We start from the raw sequence: 18,905 nt of genomic DNA, 5'->3' as shown, positions 1-18,905 counted from the left end.
TGTAGACTTGAGTGGGAGATTTAGTTCTCCATTCAATCAGGCTCTTGGTAGCCCTCAAGTATTTTATTTATTTTTTTTTTTTAAGAGCAAAGGTTCATGATTATTTAGATATAGACAGTGAGATATACAGAATACCATTAGGTAATACAAGGAAAATACAGAATTGCCACCTATAAAAAGTAATAAAAAAAAAATTAGACCATGAGAGGAAACTCCATAACCATTCACAGAAAAAAATGTGTCTTGTTGCTACGTGCCAGTGTTTTTCTACAACAATATTTATATAAAAACATGAAAATAAATTGGTGGTACCGATACATTTAAGAATATAAAACTACAACGTAGTAACGTCAATACCATTCTGACTTGCCTCGCCACTGTTCACAGTTTACACAGAGTTTGGACAGACAAGGGGAACGAATTGAAACCAAGTGGACTTGACCATCCCTACCAGTATTATCACTGTTATTTCAGCAGTCCATTCAGACCTGTGGAAGTGCTTCTCATTATAGTTATAATATTCAGTGGTACTGACGTTACGTACTTTGAATTCACATTTAGCATTCATTTTATTTAGATTAGTTCTTTTTCATTTCAGTAAAGTGTCCAGTCATATGAAAACTAAACTTTTTTTTCTATACATTTCCTAACAAAAACAAAAAAAAAAAAGAAATTAACGTGAATACAGGTTCCTCGAATGGGCAGGGTTGGGGTGTGATTGACCTCCCCCATAACCAGTCAGCATGCTGGGAGAGTACTGTACGTCCAGAAAACATGATGGAAGATGGTCCAAAGATGTTTTGACACAAAAACAAAGAAAAGAAGAATGTGTAATTCAGCAGAGTTATAAGCATCAACTCAAAGGTTTCTCAGTATGTTATAACATGCATTGATATACATATCTAGATTTTTTTAATTTTCAAACAGGAGATGGAGAAGTAGAGGTACTTCATTTTAAATGATCTACTCATTAACCCTTCTTCTTTGTATTTGCTACATCTCACAGTCTTCCTCAGAATTTGGAATTTGCCTAGCTGTCATGGATAAAGCTATGTCACAAGACGAAAAGTTGATTCAGGTGTGATGTGTGAAAAAAAGGCTGTCAGTAATAGTGGGAGGGATGGGAACTCCACACTCCATCTACTGTGGAAGACCATCAGATTCAACAACAACAACAAAAAAGGGTGTAAGTAGACCTTTGAGTTCAGAAAAATAAATGTACACCGAAACTCTTTTTCTTTTTGTTTTTTTGAAAAGAGCAGATAGTGATGATAAAACAAGTAAAACATGCAAATTTGTATTTTTGCACATTTAGATGTGTGACAAAAATAAAAGAAAACGCCAGCCCACAGGGTCTTGTGAGGTTGGAGCCTCGCCTCCACGTCAGTGCATTTGCTATTATTGAAGCGAGCGTGTGCACTAAGAGCAATGACGAAATGGCACAGATTGCAATGGTGTCACAAGTACAGAGGAACTCACAGAGGGGGGTGGGGACTGCCTGTCAGTCAAGGGTAGGCTCTCATAGCCAGGGTTGCCATTGGAGGAAACGTTTGGAGTCCTGTATAGAGATAGAAAGAGACAAGGACAGAAGAGAGAGGAGGAGAAGGAATGGAGGATGAAGAAGAGAGGGAAACCAGGGTGAGACACATTGAGAAAGACAAGAGGGGGGGCGGGGACCGCGGGGGCCAAGGACAGGTAACAGGAAAGAAGGAGATCGTGGTTAGAAATATAGTGTGTAAGAACACAGCACTCAGTATATCCGGTCAGTATTAGTACTGTTGCTGAAGCGCCGGCAGCAGACGTACAGTCCACTCCTGACTGATGATGCACAGCAGGATTTACACAATAATCTGCAGTTACATGCATTCAGGGCTGGGTGTGACCCACCAGTCCCATTTCATCTGCAATGTCGTTTACCTAATGAGTCTCTTAATTTGCATGATAAACCCCAGAAAGCTTTTAGAGCAGTCCTGAGCAGATTCCATTTAAAAGGAGTGGACTGTCGTTACTGTTCAGATGAAGTCTGAGCCTTGATAGTTCTGTCAGTATTGTTGTCTTTGTGTGCTAAAATTAGAGTATGGGAGAGTCAATATGGTCAGGTGGCTTTGAACTCACAAGTTCAATGGGCCATTATTTGATAGCACTAACTACGCTCGGAGACTTGAATAAGGGAAAAAAGGATAAATAATAATACGATGAGAAAATTGAAAGTGAGAAAGAAGGAGAACCAAAGAGGAAGCAGCAAAAATGATGGAGAGAAAAGCCACAGTGAGGAGACACATGAGAGTGATGCAGGGAGTGGGGCTACGGGGCGGGGGGACTGGGACGGGGGTTACCTATAGTCAACCTGAGCCTCACATCGCAGGAGTTTTTACGAGCGCGGCTTCATCAATGACACCCTCTCTCCAACACAGTAGAAGTAGTCTACTGCCGTTTAGGAGACAGGACGCCATTTGAGATAAGATCTGTGAAATGGCCGAGCGGCCTACATCGTCTGTCCTGAAACACTCGACAGACGAATAGACAGACACACAGACAGACAGACAGACCTCTGGAGTTGTGTCTGTTTCTCTGCCTACACTGTAGTCCATATTGACCTGTCTGTGTGTCTGTCTGCAATGCATGTGTTTAACCTGGCAGCTCTGTGGATTTGGACTAATCCTACTGGGATTATACATGAATGTATAACCTACATGGACAAAAGTGTGTAAACCTGGCTGACTACACTGCACTTGCACCAATCTCTTGTACTGATGGTACATTATGTCCAACATCAGTTATGTCTGTCATCAATACAAGAAACGGTTTTGAGAGAAAACTGAATTTCTAGCTAAAGTTCTTCCCCAGAGAGACTATGTGCTGGCATATAAATATCTCAGTAAGTCTCTAAGTGTTGTGTAAATGTACTTTTTGTTGTTCTACTCCATACTGGACTTTGGGCAAGGGGGGGGCATCAGTGCAAATATTGTCCATTGATACAGATTAGAAAAATCAGAAGTCTTTAGCTTCATGTTTAAAGTGCCGTGTTCCTCCTCTATGCAACATCTGGAATGTTCTGTCTGTCTGTCCGTGTGTCTGTGTGTCTGTGTTACTCACGGGAGGGGCGGCGCGCTAGAAAAGGGGGGTGTCCACCCTGCCCCTGGGTAATTATAGAAGGGGGCCATGGCCCCTCGCTGAGACCCCGAGGCCGTCTGTCTACGTGCCTGATGGGAGGTGAAGGGGTCCTCACTCTCGCTGTCCGAGTCTTCATACTCCTCTGATTCACTGTCATTGTCCATGAAAAAGAGAAAAAATGAGATGTGAGCCGAGGAATGATGCGCGTCACTCTGTCTTCATACCAAGCGCTGCTCTTTGTCACAGTTACATATTACATAAACATGGATCTTAAAAAAATTAAAAATAAAAATGTAGACATCCTACAAGACAGCTCTATTTATTTTCCTGGTCACTAAAGCCATTATTCGCTGGTGCATAAAAAAAAAAGAATTGCTATTGATGCAATCTATATTTTATTTTCCATTCAAAGTGACCATAGAAAATATCTAACTGCCAGCAGGAGCCGCAATCATAAATGACCAACTTTTAGTGTTAGTTATAGGCACTTGAACAGCGCTCTGATTGTGCATCAGCCTGCACCTCCAGATCCGCTCGCCTGCTTCCAAACACCTGAATGCTAAACTGTCTGCAAAAAAAAAAAAAGTGCATTTGGAGATGAGTTAATGAGAAACAAACCATCTGCTATCAATGGTCATTTTTTGCTTTTCTCAAATACAGCTGTTTGCCCTTTGAGACACCTGTCAGTGCCAGTTTTCCTTTGATATATTTCAGGGCTAAATTTGAACTGACAATATGCAAGACGTTCCAAGATTTTTATGTACTCATGATCCATGCAGTGATTATCACCACTTGGTTGTTAATAAAGAGGTTTATTTATTGCTTTTGAAGACCTCTAGGTTGTCTTTTTCCTCACTGCTTTTGGCAATGATCATCATAGGCAATTCATAGTGTGTAAATGAGTGTGAGAGCATGAAAATTGCAATGTTCTACATATTTCCGTTTCAGTAAGACAGCTCTTTTGCAGTAAAATATCCAATATGAGCTTACACCTCTGCACGAACACAGACATATTCACATTCCTCTGACCTGGGGAAGCTCCTCCATGCACCGGGCAAAGAGCAGAGAATAGCAGTGAAGGCCAGGGCTGACAGGAAGGAGTAGAGGGAGAGGTAAAGCAACCCCTCCATCCCATCATAGCACAGGCCTTTCAGCGAGTCAATATAGTCCTAAAAGAAAAGAGCAGAATAAGAACGAAATGGATGTTAATGAAGCAATAGCGTTTTCATTTCTTATTTTTGTGAATGAACATTATCCTATATGTCACGCTCAGATTACCTTATTCAGACCACGGCAGTTCAGTAGCGCCACTAACTGATGGAAGTTGCCTTCTGTGGAATTGAGTATCTGTTGAACCTCCCTGAGTGATTTCTGCAATGTCACAAAATCACAGAATGTGAGAAGATCAATTAAAACGTCACTGACATGAAAGTGAATTTTTGGTTTTTATGGTATGGCTCACAACATACCTCAGCTTTGGGGAACTGTGGGAGAGCATTTCTGTCCAGACTGGAGAGGTGTGTGTGAATGTTTGACAGTGCCCTCTGCGACTGGGTCAGCAGCTGAAGCCAACAAGTTAGTGGAATAAAGAGCTTTTCTTTTGGGTTATCATTATAAATCATTAATATGCTGGGACTATAGCTATTTTTCTGGGGAACAGATCATTTGGGGACAGGACACACAGCAACAGCTGTGTCTGTCCTGAAAAAAATAAACCAAAACAAAACAAAACACAAAACTGTCCTTAACCACCCTTGAAGAAGTCTGACAACCTGTAAGTCCTGCTCACTAACTTTAACTTCCTCAGTTCAAGCGCTGTGAAATGATGAGATTTGTCGCTGACGGAGGTCACATTACCTGCTGGAATGGACTGTTCATGCGCCTGCTGCAGGTCAGGTAATAATCCAACACATCTGAATGACCAACAAAACACCAGTGCACAACAGATCAGTGCACAATAGAAAAGATGTGGGGACATTTAACCGGCATTATATGGAGTTCTGCTGACACAGTCAAAGTTGGGGGGGGGGGGGGGGGGGGGGGTGAATAGTGTACATGGCAGAAATTGAAAACAGCTAACTCTTCCAGAAATTTTGCACAGACAGAGGTGGGTTCATTCTGTACCTGAGCTGGTCCCAGTGTTAAAGTTGGTGGAGTTGATGACAAACGTGTTTGGGTCAGAGCAGAAGTCACTGAGGGCCTGGCAAGGCAGAAAAGTGAGTGAGTGAGAAATGATGTCAGGAGGAAAGAGCAAGAATGAAAAAAAACAGCAAAAGAGAGAGAGGGACCAATGAGGCCAAAGAGGGAAGGTTGGTTAGTAGACACACTGACCGACTGACCTATTTACCTCTTCAGATACACTACTGGTCAAAAGTTTGGACACACTTTCCTATTCATTTGAATGAGACAGTGTGTCCAAACTTTTGACTGGTAGTGTATCTGACAGCCACTCCAAACGTAGTGGAAAATATTGATCTACATCATACACTGTCCTGAATAAAACTGTGCTACACTCAGTTCCGCCAACTGACCTTCCATTGGATCCCCACTGATAACCTCCATCCCATAACTCTGCTAACCTCAAAACAATCTCTCTTTTTTTTTTTTTTATGCGGATCCATTTAGTTCAGAGATAGTAAACCCCCAAACACATTCAGCTCGATGTCACCCTGCCAGTAGAGGGAGTAAGAGCCACGCACAGACACGAGGGCCAAAGGGAGAAGCTCTGAGACAGAATGAAGTGGGCCGGCACACAGCTGGCCCATTGTTTCCCTGTCACTGACCACGGACAGAGCGGCTCTGTGTGGACCCATAAGGCCTTGGGACGTCTCCCGCCAGCTCCACATGACACTGACCCTCAAACGGCAGTGCAGAAAAACAGCCACCCTGTTACCCCCTTCATACACCCACAGGCCCCATAGCAAAAGAGTCTCAGACAGTACAAGCAGACTCCAGAGGAAGAATGGACGAACAATGTTCTCTGTGGTCTAAATGTCACTGTGCTAAAGGTGGCTGGATCGCTGCCTGTCGGTGATGTTTGTCGTGTTCAGCCATTAAAAGCACGGCTGGACTCGAAGCTGAATGTGGCCCAGCAGCATGTTAGAGAACTTGCCTTTCACAGGCTTACGCTCACTTCCATCTCCCTGTATGCTGAGTGTGAAGCTCACCGGGGTCCAGGAACAGCCTTAAGTTTTGCACTGCTGACTTTCTATTCTGCCCCTCAGTCTCTCACTCACTCTCCGTCTCTTACTTAAGCTCACTCTCTCGCGGACTGATCTGGAGATGCACTTGCCTGCTCTTCCCCGCCCCTCCTCACTCTTGTTGAAAGCACTCTTCATCTTTTATCATCTCGGAGCCAAACGCCCACACACTTGCAAACACACTTACATGAAAAACACGCACTCAAGTGCACAAGCACACTTTGTTCACAAGCACACCCGTGCACACGCATATTGAATCTTTAATCTCTGCCCCCATTTTAGTGCCTTTTTGGTCTTCTGCCACAACTGCAGTGTTTCCTAGGATGCAGGTCTTTTCACAGTTTAGCAGAATGGGCACAGAAATCACACACAAACACATACACATCACTTTGGCCTGCCATCAGATGCCGGACTCCCAAAGCTCTTTCCACTGCTATAGCCGGCCAATCCCTGCCATGACAGCCCCATTTACCTCCTACGCCTCCCTCCCTCCCTCTAGACCTGGTCCCGCTCAGCACTACTGGGTCTACTCACCACAACCGTGGCAGTCTCCAGGCCCAGGGAGCCCCAGCTCAGGAACAGAGCCAGCCATGCCAGCACGGTCATTCTGTGGGAAAACAGCACAAACTCTTCATCCAGGAGGACACCCTGACTGTCAGCCTAGTGCTTTATGGTTTGTGTCCCAAGCGTGTGTGTGTGTGTGTGTGTGTACTCACAGGATGAGCAGCCAGCGGGCCTGCTTGGCCAGTCCAAGCAGGATGAACAGACACACTATGAGGTCAAGCAGCAGCAGCAGCACATACGAGAGCCACCTATCATAAAAAAAATAAAACATACCGACAGCAACTGCCATTAAATCATGAACTAAATGTTCCCTGTGCGAGGTCACACTTCGTCGTGGAAAGTTTAGTTTGTATTTTCATGTCCTTAATTTGTTCTCTTTAGTTTTCTCATTCATTATTCATTTCTCTTGACATTAGTCTTAACATCTCTTTATTTTTTTCCAAACATGATTCAAACTTTTGTATTTCCAATATCTTATCATCAAAACACAACAGATATGTCATGCTTTTTTTTTTATTAATAACAGAAAGATTACATAACAGGCCATTTTGTATGCATGGCCTTATTTTGTGGGTGTTGTCTGGAGATCAGGACAGGCGTATACTGTAACATTTATGTCACGGTATCACTTCCACTGCTCCAGTGAACACTCACTGCAGTTGTAGCAATTCACGATGTTTCCACGAAGGTGGTCAAAGCAAACCTGTGTTAACTCGTAGATTGTAATTTTATTTGATTGCAACTATAGGCCTCTGTTTTGATTTAGCGGAGGATAGATTTATTTTCATGCACCGCTGCCTTACAGTAAAAATGGTCTTGGATAAAATTTCCCCGGCTTCCTCCCACAGCACAAAGACATAGATGTTTAGCTTAATTAGAGACTCCAAATCGCATGTAGTTGTGAGTGTGAGCGTGGTCGGTTGTTTGTCTCTGTCCATCTCTGTATGTCAGCCCGACGATAGACCAGCAAACTGCTCCAAGGTGGACCACGCACCCACCCAATGCTAACAGGGACTGGCTCCACCCACCCATTACTCTGACTCTAATAAGCTGTATAGATAATTGATCATTTATAGATGCAGTCTTATTTCTGACATTTTACAATTTCTCTTTAACCAAAGTAGAGATGTCTTGGTAAGGATTGGAAACAGTGAATTATGTTTTATTCAAGCCAAATACACATGAGACTTTGTGCACGACAAACACTGGCATGTTGTGGTCATACAACCTCTGGTATGAATAATCAAAGGGATGACTATGACGCTGTTTAGCTGCTCCAATTTCAGGGTGAGGGTGTTATGTCTGTGGTGAGAAAGGCTGCTTGCTGTGGGAGGCACAGACCCACCTGTTGTTAATCAGCTCATCGGTCCCCACAACATTAACAGAGCGCCAAAGTCTGGTTTTCCCTCCATAAACCTTTCACCACTTACACTCATCCATCTGATCTTGGGTTAAGACTTTTTTTTTTTCACCTCCCAGGATCCAGAATTAAAACAACTCTGATAACACTGATGATCTGGGATTGCTATATATGTATCTATTAAGTAGCAAAAAGAGTAATTTCATTCTGTGGTCAGGAGGAATTAAAGCTGTGTTTCTATCTTGTGGCTTTGTCTTCATTTGTTTTGTTTTGTTTTTTAATGATAAATTAAAAAAGTCACGTGGTTAGTTAGCTGATCACTGACACATTCTGTAATGACTGTGTGTGGTTTACATTATTGGATTTTTGATTGATGTTGAATATAAAAGAATCCCATCGATCCATCATGTAACAGTTTTGTAATTTTTTCCAAAAAGAAAACTTTTTCATTGAATTGGATCCTCGACTGACACATCTTAATAAACATGCAGCATTTATTAGAGGCTAAGTTTCCTCAGACTCTTTACACAAAGGGCAGGAACTGATAAACAGTTTGTGTGTAATGATTTTTGAAATTGTGGGTAAGTGTAAAATATATTGGACATAAATTATCATATTTTACCTCCTCATGCTGAATATTGTGTTTTTCCATGTGCAACACCTGATTAAATTTTGTTAAGTCAGTTTTGTTTTGTTTTTTTAGAAAAAAAACATGACGTCATGCTATTGGAAATAGCCAATGCATGGTCTTGCAAAATTACCAGAGGAGGAATCTAATAAACTTCAAATTGGAAGCAGATAAACAAGTTAAACATTTACTGATCTGGCAAAATAAGAAAAAAGCTTTACCCGCCAGATACTGTAGCTGATTATGACTGCTAATGCTCCCTACAGTTAATGAATTAATGCACATAATTTTATTAAAAATAAATAAATTAATACATTAATTAAAATGCACATATTTTCGACAGGAATTTCCTGGAACCTCCGGAAGTGACTACAGTAATTGCTCTTCATTCATGTATATGTTGGTTATTCCTTGATGAATTGCTGTGTGTAAAACCACCAAATTAAGATGTAATGTATAATTGAAAACCATATTCTTCAAATACACTCACTACAAAGGTTTCCATTTTCTTTGAATAAAATAAAATAAAATTGAATATTGTCTCTATGTTGGTGCATTTAGTATTTTCAAATTTATTTTGAAATGTGACTTTTTTGGCACGTTGAATGAAGGGTGGGGGTGAAAGGGTAGCTGAAACGATCTGTGTTGCTGTGTACTGTTGTGTGTATTATATCATGGGACAAGCATTCAAAGTCCTGTGGTCACATTAGCGTGTGTGTATAGCCCTCGGGACTGCAGCCTCACCTGTAGTCCTCATTGACCATGAGTGTGTTGGCTGCCCAGCCTGGTGAGAAGGGGCTGGGAATCAGGCTGCTGCTTGGCACCACTGTAGGAGCCACAGAGGGGGGTACTGGGGTGAGGGGTATAATTGATGCCCCACTGATACTGCTATCATTGCCCAGCCCTCCATCAACACTGGACCGAGCCAGGGAGATGGAGGAGAGGAGGTTGACCACATTCTCAGATAACCGCCGGCAGTTCCTTGTGGACACCAGGAAGGGTTTACTGCCAGTAAAGAGCTCCTCCATTGTGGTCAGCGGGCCAGAGACGGACAGCTGCAACCCTGCGATTGTGTCTGAAATCTTGAGAGAGAGGGCAGAGGAGTGTGATAGAGATACATGGAATGTTAACCACAAACTTGAGATGAGTCATTGTCAGCTTTCTGCAGTTGGTGTGTTATAAAGAGAGCTGAACATGCTGAGCAGTCAGGTCTTTGGTTTATCAAACAATTAAAAGTGAAACTTAATAAAACAAGGTGAAGATTAATGGACAAATGTTGATTCTTGGCTAGTTTTAAAGGATAAAATCTGACTCGCTGCTGTTGCTTTTCATCTCACTTTTGGATAACCATTTCTCATCCACAGTTTTCACAACCTGGATCCTCCACAGAGTCCAGCAAGGAGGATATTTAACAGTCTGACACATCAACCACTGTCTGACCACATGAGGGAAATCAATACGGCAAAAGTTTGTATCTGATTTCCTCCCTCCATCTGCAGACCACACACACACACACACACACACACACACACACACACACACACACACACACACACACACACACACACACACACACACACACACACACACACACACACACACACACACACACACACACACACACACACACTCTAGCAGCTCGGATATTCTGTATGACATTTTACTTATGGAGAGCACTGGCACTCACCAGCAGATCGATGGAAGTTAGCGTATAATTGGCTGTGAGAAGAGACGAGGTCAACTGATACATCCCATCATTAGCCTCGCTGTTGCCATAGAAACCAATGCCTATGGCAACGCTGCAGAGGGGGGAAAAAAAAGAAACATGAAAACATTGTAGGAGGGCATGTATGTGAGGGGAGTAGAGGAACAGATAGCAGAAGCATAAATTTAATGTTTAATTCAGTGTGTAAGTACATTTTACATGAAAGTGACACAAAGCGATGGAGCTGGTGAGGATGAGATATGTGCTCTGGATGAACATACCATCAGTGGAGCATGTGGGGTGGGAATAAACAGATGATGGGGAATTAAAGATGATTCGCTCCAGCAAGGAAAATATTCAAAATGTTAAACACTGAGAGATGTTTACACATATCTCTGTTATTCAAATATTCAGATTAAAGCTAGTGCCAGATGTTCATGAAAATCCCTTCAAACCCAAGAGGAATGGTATGGCCCAATCTCCCACAAAGTATGTGACCCAGATTAGAAAGCAGGGGAAAAGGAGGAATGTGTATCTGCGTCCGTGTGCTTTGCATTTCAAGCTGGCAAATGTGAACGCTGTCTAGCGCAGCTGCATTTTAAAATGACATACGCTGTTTTCATTTTTGTGACCAAAAGACCACAATCTGGAGGAAAGAGTGTCACATGAGATATTTTCAAAAGGAAAACAGCTGCATCCTTATTTCTTCCATCTTTTTCCATCATCACAGAGCGAGACAGCTATATAACATTACAGTCCATAAGGGGGAGACACGAACTACAGAAACCTACAGCTGTGTATGATGTCATCACTATGACAGCTGAAATCATATCCCCAGTACATGATGTACTGAGATATAGCAGTTCATAAAAATTCAAAGGGAATGGACTGGAGTATAACAAGTGCTGCTGAAGCATTAAATTGCATTGCAATTGTATTTCAGCAGACAGCTGGGCCTGTAGCTTTCGATCTAACAGGTCTGAACGGCTCCTTAGCTGCTCCTGCTCCTGCTCCTGCTATTTGGGAATGTGTTAGAGAGGTTTCAAGCAGCATCGTTATGTGATGTACGTTATGTGATGTACGTTATGTGATGTACGTTATGTGATGTACGTTATGTGACTGCTTGGTCCTCAGAGTCTTAACATACTGTAGGTGGGTGAGCTAAAACCATTCTTACACACACAAACAAAAACAAACTGATGGGGAATGTTGGCAATCCACATTCATCTGCGACTGGTAAACAGCAGCATAATATGACCATCAGCTGCCACCCAGGCCCCCTTTTGTCAGTAATAACATTGGTGACACACAACTAAAAAGCACATGATGATGTAGATGCCGACAGCTTGTGATTCACAGCTTTGTTGTTGTTGTTGCACCTAAAAAGCAGAAGTGTAAAAGTAACTCAGTACATTTACTCGAGTTGCATTTTGTACACATGGGGAATATGCTCTTCTGCTTTCTTGTTGAGTTTTTTTTACAACCCCAAGATTTATTTTCTGGCCCTTTGGAGGGGGCTCCACCCTCCCTTTGGGAACCACTGCGCTATCTAACTGTGTAGTTTCATCAGTAAAATGTTTTATATGTACTGACAAGTCAGTGTTGATAATGAACACAGTGCCAAAATCACTGTTGAAAAACAACAATGTAAATGTAAGTACCAATCCTGCATTCAAATTTTAGTGAATGTAGCAATTGAAATATCTCAGGGACCAAAACATTGTGTGACTTTAGATTGTTAATTTAATGCATTAGTGTGTTTTCTGGATTTAGCTGTAATCTCTATTTATTGTGAAATAAAATATAACAAGGGGCCACAACTAATCTGCCCAAATAATTAGGAAACACTGATTCTGTATTTATTTTATTTTCTAAAGTGATCACGTGTTTTTTTTGTGAAATCATAATCTGAAATGTAGCGATTCCGGTGGAGGAGAGAGCACAACATTTAATGTACTTTAAATGGAAATGTCTGAAAAGGATACTTAATGTACGTTTTTAAATTCATCCACAGCTAATAATGTTTGGCTGGGGCTGCTGTATCTTTTTGTTTTGTTTTACTGATTCCAAATACTTCGCCCATTACTGTTAAAAGGCGACTTGTACACGTTCTTATAAAATATAAGAACTCTGTTGATAATAACGTCTGAATCCTCCTCCTCACCAGCACAGACTGACAGCCGCCACCGCCACCCATGTGACACAGCAGATGCCCCTCCCCTTCTTCCCGCTGTAACCGTGACCTGTGCTGCCATCTTCGTCCTCCTCCTCCTCCTCCGATCCCTCACTCCGGTCGCCACGGTGGCAGCAGCAGTAGTGTATGAGGAAGGAAAGAACCACCAACAGAGAGATAACGAGAGCGATTGCTGATAAACTGGACAAAACCAGCAGAGTCTGAAAAATGACAGAGGAGGAGAGGAAGGAATCAGTCAGTGTGTCTTAAAAATGCCACTTTAATTCTGTTTTTACAAGTGGAGAAGAGCAATTTGAGAGGGGAAAATACAAAATAATTCCACAGCTGATCATATTGTCCCCACCCCCAGCAGCAGGAGATGGTGATGAAAAAGGTATATTCATGTCACTAAGCCATATCAGACTCCTCTTCTGATCAGGCTTCATGTTATGAAGTCAACATTACTAGAATGCATTTCACTCCAACACATATCTACAGTATTATCCTGCATCCATCTGGCCGTCTGTCACTCCCCATTCCTCCACCTTCCCTCCATCTCACCTCCTGTTTTCTGAAACCCCTCTCCATCACTGCTTTCCACCCATCCCTCTTTCCCACATTTTCACAAGCTCCCACTCGCTCTCTCTTCCCCACTCTCCCCTCTCTTTCCTTCTATCCACAGCACTGAATCGCTATTAATAATCTGTGACCTACTTAAATACATTCACTGCCACTCTCTCTCACTCCTACTCCCACTCGCTTTGCCATCTCTCTCTCTTTCCATCTTTCTCTCTGTTCATCTTCTGTTCGGCAGCCTCCTCACATTACTCACTCCCTCTCTTGTTCTCGCTCTCTGAGCACTTTGAGTCTCTTTTGTCTTTCTAGTCTGCAGGATAATTTGTGTTCCCCCCTCTTTGTACTGCAGAGAAGTCACAAACACGCACTGTGAGACATGGTTAGCTGGTGTGTTTATATGAGAGGCTGCAGGATGAGCAGGAGGAAGCTTTGCATTTTGCTGCAGAAACGGTAAAGTTCAAAACCAGACAGACAACCATCATGAATCTTGTGCACACATTAGTCATTTTGTAAAATAACTCAAATTTGCAGGCACAGAGGCAGCGATGCAAAGGCTGCATTAAATCATCAAGTGAAATAGAAAAATGAACAAGACTACATGTGAGCTCGGGGGTTCTTGAAGATGTCTCGTGCCATCTTTCTCCCAATAATTATGTCAAGATGTTGAAAAGAAAATGTGTTTTAAAGACATCTGTATTCCCTCGTCATGGCTCTGCAATTGCTGCCAAATTAAAAGATTTGCAGAGTGACAAGTTATAATTACAAATGAAGGAACACGGTGTAATGCGTATTATGCAATGTGGCACCTGAGACTGGAAAGCTGTAGTACAGTGTGGTATGAGCAGTCATGGCAGGTGTCCTTTACCTGCTGATACTCCCAGCTGTCAGGGACAAAGATGTTGTCCCTCATCTGCATGGTGAGGTCCAGCCGAGGGAGGGCGTGACACACTCTTACCCACAGGGAAGGGATATAGCTGGGCACCGTTGTCATGGCAGCCATTTTCTACTGTCACTGGTCCACTCCTCCCCTCCTGTGGGAGGAAGGAGAGAGGGGTCAGATTAACAAGGATGTGAAGTAAGGGCAGAGGAAAGAGAGTAAGGAGGGGAGATCATCCTTAGCTCATGGCCAAGCTGAAACAGAGCTTCTGTGGCTCCCCACCATCATGGTATAAGTTATGACGAGTGATCATCTGAGCAAAGCAAAGGTTAAAATTTCAGCCATAGCAACTTGAGACTAACTCTCAAAAGTATAAATCAGATGCATCTCACTCAGAGTGCAGGCCAGAGTGTGGCCAAAGGTTTTGTGCTTGACCTATTATATTTCATCAAAAGGGCAGATATTTGCTACTTCCTGACAATATTTACAAAAAGGTTAACATAGAGAACAACACTGGACTGTACTGGATGAACTTTTACGTTACATTTGTGGGGACATATACATGTAATGATTTTAAAGCGATTTAAAGTCCACAGGTCAATTTCCGATTTGTTCTGTTGAACAAATTACATTTTCTGTACATTACATTCAACCTGAATGGAATATACACTGTTAAAGCTCCTTGGACTATATATGGGATATATGGGGGCTCTTTGAAGCGGTGTTCCTCTCTTATATAAAGGAATATGAAGACCATTAGGTGGAAAAGGCTATATTTGACTCCTTCACCAACCACTGTTTAGTCTTACTTAAACCCACCCAAGGGAGAGAAAGTAGGGTAAATACAAAAGGCAAATCCGGTTATCCAAAACACACAGTGGAATCCTCATTACAATGACAGGACAGAGGGGCAACAGAGGGCAAGACAGAGCTTGGTAGGATTCTGATACTGGCTCCACAGATTAAGAGACCATCAGAGCTTTACTGCTGAAGAAAGGCCTGTTTTAAGACAGCTCAAGGAACCAAAGTGCAACAGCACTGATTCTCAAACATAAAAGGTTATAGAGCTCAGCTCAATGCTGATATTATAGACAGATACCATTCTGCATTCACGTCTAACAAGCTCCCATAATGTCAGAGAAAGGCTTGTGCAGGATTTTATTATCTTTTTAATGCAGCTGTTATTTATTCAGCTCAACTTTCATTCAGCACAATATTCAACACCAGTCAGCGTTTTCAATGTCCCTATTCATTCAGCTTAACAATCCACTGCACATCATTTTGTCCGGTGGTGAGCGGATAGCAACATTTTTGAATTTTCACCATTTCACCAATTCAGTGTAACATAATTTTCGGTCCAGAACAAGTTTGCCTACAGTTTGCCTACAGGCCAGACAGATCTGCTCTAAGCCCATTACAGTAAGCCTGTTCACCTTAATGGTTCCAGCAGCCCAACTGTCACAAATCGAATCATTGCCAACATGCAATTTCCTTTATTAAAATTGTTCTGAACATAATGGTCCACACACTGTGAGAGCTACATCTCTCCACCACACATCAGCAGTGTAAACAGACTGGTTACTTTACTCTGCTGCTATATTTTATGCATTGTTTCGGTAATTTATTAGATTAGCTGCATTATAGCTAGTGCAAAGGCAGGTCTGTGAGATGCATTTATCACACTATGCAGAGGGTAAAAGGTTCTTGAGAGGCATAATAGACTTAAGGAATAACACCACACCGAGGAAGCACTCTATCCATTGTGGTTACCACCAATAAAGTGGGCCAAGATAGAAAAGCATTTCCTTTGATGGATGATAGCACAGCGCTCATAATGATTTTCACTAAGGCAAATAAGAGGTGACATAAACAGAATGCCTCATCTCACAGCTATTATCAAACAATTAAAGGTGAAGAAATATGAAGATGCAGTCTGGCAGCAGGCTGTACGTCTTGAAGTAATATCACTTACAGTATAATACAAATTAACTCAAGAAGTGTGGCTGAGGAAGCACAAAGTAATGCCAGACATGAGGTCAGGGTTCAGGTAGGATTGTGTTACAGACCTGAAAGTTAAAGAAACAACCTAATGAGCTGGTGATGGAATCGATGGAGGGGGTCCACAGTCCTGGAACAGTAGCTACTCAGCAGTTGTCACAGATAGAAAGAAATTGACATGATGTCTCCTGTCAGTGTGTTATCATGCATGTTACCATTGGACAACTGAAGGCAAATAAATACTGACTGAATTTGAGCTCAGTCAGTGGAGAAAAAGAAAAATGTGTCAAGGAGAAAAATGGCAATTAAAAACAGAACGTCACCCAATTAGGAGCACTTAAGAAAAAACTGAGAATATTCAGTTGTGGTTTGTTGGCACTGAGCCCTGATGACACCAAGATTGAAAATCAGTTCCATTGTATGAGACTACATGATGTCTGAATGTAAAGAAAAGGGCCATTTTATGAGGCCGCTAATGAGGCTGGAACATTTCTGTCAGCTGAATTTAGGATCCACTTTAGCACAGCAACATCATCTCCACCTTCATGTTTGTAATGAGAACACAAATCCCTGAATCAGAAGATATAATTAATGCAATTCTTTTGCTGCTGAAATGATGCAAATTTCCAATTTGCCTCATAAAATCTGTTATGATTCACATTATACTCTGAGTGGTTATGTAACAGTCTCTTAACAACCTTAATGACTGTAATTTATGAGAAGGCTTTACACCCTACATCAACCATGAGAAATTTATATCCATCTTTGTGAAGGGTTACAAGTTACCTTTGTCTGCTATGGATACAGGAAAATAAAAAAAATAAAATCATACATTTTCAGTTCACATTCAGAATGAATGTTCAGCTTTAACAATGAACCTTCAAGTGAGTGCAGCTGACCGAAGGTAAGTGAGTGCAGCTCATAGTCAGTAAGTCACAGCAAATCAGTGCTTTGATGTGTGCAGGAGACTAACACGACAAGTTGATGTTGACAAAATGTTTCCACACTACCGACCAAACTGAAAATCCTTTACAAGAGAGAAGAATTTGATTCAAATTATTTCTGAGAAAAAAAAGATAGGATTTAATTGGTGTGATTAAAAAAAAATTTTAAGCATGCGGTTAAATTGTCATCCATCATCCTAATTTCTTATTCTGAAAATGTCCTCAGGAGAAGATTCACCCACTAGGTGTAATGGCTGAAGATAAAAATGAACCCAGTTTGGTCGTATGGTTGAGAATTTCATGAGCATTCATCAAACATACATGCAAAGAAGCACACGTTCAAATTAGCACGAAACTATGGCTGGCCATTACACTGTATTTGCTCCTGCAATGATCAACCTTTGCAAACCATCAGCAACTGAGCCATAATCAAGAAGAGAGAGAGAGGGGGAGAGATCAGCCTCTTACCTTTGTCGGTTGTGTTGGGAGGTTTCGCTCTCCTTCTGTCTCTTCTCTTTGCCGGTGTCCGTGAAATATTTACCCACTCAAAGAGGTATACTGCCAGCAATTAGTGCTTGATGCTCATGAAAAAACATCATCCTGAAAAAATGGCTTCGAGACACACCAAAAAAATAGAACAAAAAAAAAAAAGGAGGAAAAAAAGAGAAGGGTAGAAAAAAAATAAGCCAATAATTCTTGCAATTACTGAAATATGAAAATGCCAATAATTGTATGGTTGTCTGGTGACAGTAGAGAGGTGCTTGGGTTGATGGATGAGAGAGGAGTTCTCAGCGAGAGTGAGTGAGTGAAAGAGAGAGCACGAGAGAGAGAAAGACAGAGAGAGGGATTAAGATTGAGGAGACACCCCGAAGGGACTCTTTATCGTTGCATTGTAGCCCTTCGTAGCTTAACGCCCAAGCGACTTCATAACACAGCAGCGACACAGTATTGCCCAAAGATAATTAATCTGTTAACAAGGATTAGTGAGGTCTAACCCCTCTCTCACTTCGTACTGAGATACCAGAGGCACACTCCTAACAACGACCCCCACCAACATCCATACACACTCCCATCAACCTGACCAATCTCTGTGCAGACTACCAGACTGAGTCCTGACCAGATTACTGAGAGAAACAGTAAAAAGACATAACTGCCAGGCAACTGTATGCACTAAATGATGCTGAAAAGAGATTTTTAAAAATCCACTCACATGTTGGAAGCAAAGTGGTGAACTCCTGCCTGTGGCAGCACCGTTAGGCTGTGATGTGTGGAGAGCTAATGTGAAGTGGAGATGCACATAAATTTGGACTAAGACAGATGAATAAGCCGAGATAGATGAATATGAGGAGGGGGGAGACGGGGAAAAACATGAAATACAGATGGCAAAAAAAAGTAGGTTCCCAGGGAGTGATGCTGAGAGAAAGAGAGGAGGGAGGGAGAGAGATGGAGTGAACAATGAATGGGGGGGGCATGCAATGGATTTGTAGGCAAAACCAGTTTTCAGTGGAGGCTGCAGAACAGCATCAACACAGCTTCAGCGACAAGGAGGCAGAGAACTTGCAACAACATGACAAGTGATGAGGGTGTAGTGATGGAGATGCTGCCTCAGTAATCTGACACAAGAAAGGCAAATTGGAGATGGAAAGTCAAACACATCCAAAAAAGGGTAAAAAGAGTATGGTGTTTGTCTGCCATTGGAGAAAGGGGGGCAGAAGCAAGCGAGCAAAGAGGGAGGGGGCGGCGTTAGTTTTTCTGTGTCACTGAAA

General features: G+C 42.1%; 1 protein-coding gene across 1 annotated transcript; it reads right to left on the bottom strand.

The window, feature by feature from the left end:
• Positions 1–233: 233 nt before the first annotated feature.
• Positions 234–18,389, bottom strand: ttyh1 (tweety family member 1). The gene is made up of 16 exons (XM_029504993.1): positions 18,350–18,389; positions 17,608–17,751; positions 14,186–14,351; positions 12,736–12,965; positions 10,554–10,665; positions 9,611–9,948; positions 7,031–7,126; positions 6,849–6,921; positions 5,239–5,314; positions 4,972–5,027; positions 4,584–4,676; positions 4,393–4,485; positions 4,144–4,283; positions 3,097–3,264; positions 1,480–1,558; positions 234–757 (listed from the first exon to the last, which is right to left on the bottom strand). Exons 3-16 carry the CDS (start codon positions 14,318–14,320, stop codon positions 674–676), a joined length of 1,773 nt encoding a protein of 590 aa, XP_029360853.1. The 5' UTR covers positions 14,321–14,351; positions 17,608–17,751; positions 18,350–18,389; the 3' UTR covers positions 234–673.
• Positions 18,390–18,905: the final 516 nt, after the last annotated feature.

The sequence above is a fragment of the Echeneis naucrates genome, chromosome 6, assembly GCF_900963305.1.
Source record: "Echeneis naucrates chromosome 6, fEcheNa1.1, whole genome shotgun sequence".
Classification (NCBI taxonomy): Eukaryota; Metazoa; Chordata; class Actinopteri; order Carangiformes; family Echeneidae; genus Echeneis; species Echeneis naucrates.
Note: the sequence above shows the minus strand (reverse complement) of the source record. Positions and strands in the feature narration are given on the sequence as shown.

Excerpts from the sequence above, each read along its gene's own strand:
- ttyh1 (XM_029504993.1), bottom strand. The coding sequence starts at position 14,320 with ATGGCTGCCATGACAACGGTGCCCAGCTATATCCCTTCCCTGTGGGTA. Across the intron at positions 5,028-5,238 it reads TAACACTGGGACCAGCTCAG|ATGTGTTGGATTATTACCTG; the intron begins GTACAGAATGAA and ends TTGGTCATTCAG. Across the intron at positions 758-1,479 it reads GGCAGTCCCCACCCCCCTCT|TACTCTCCCAGCATGCTGAC; the intron begins GTGAGTTCCTCT and ends CTGGACGTACAG.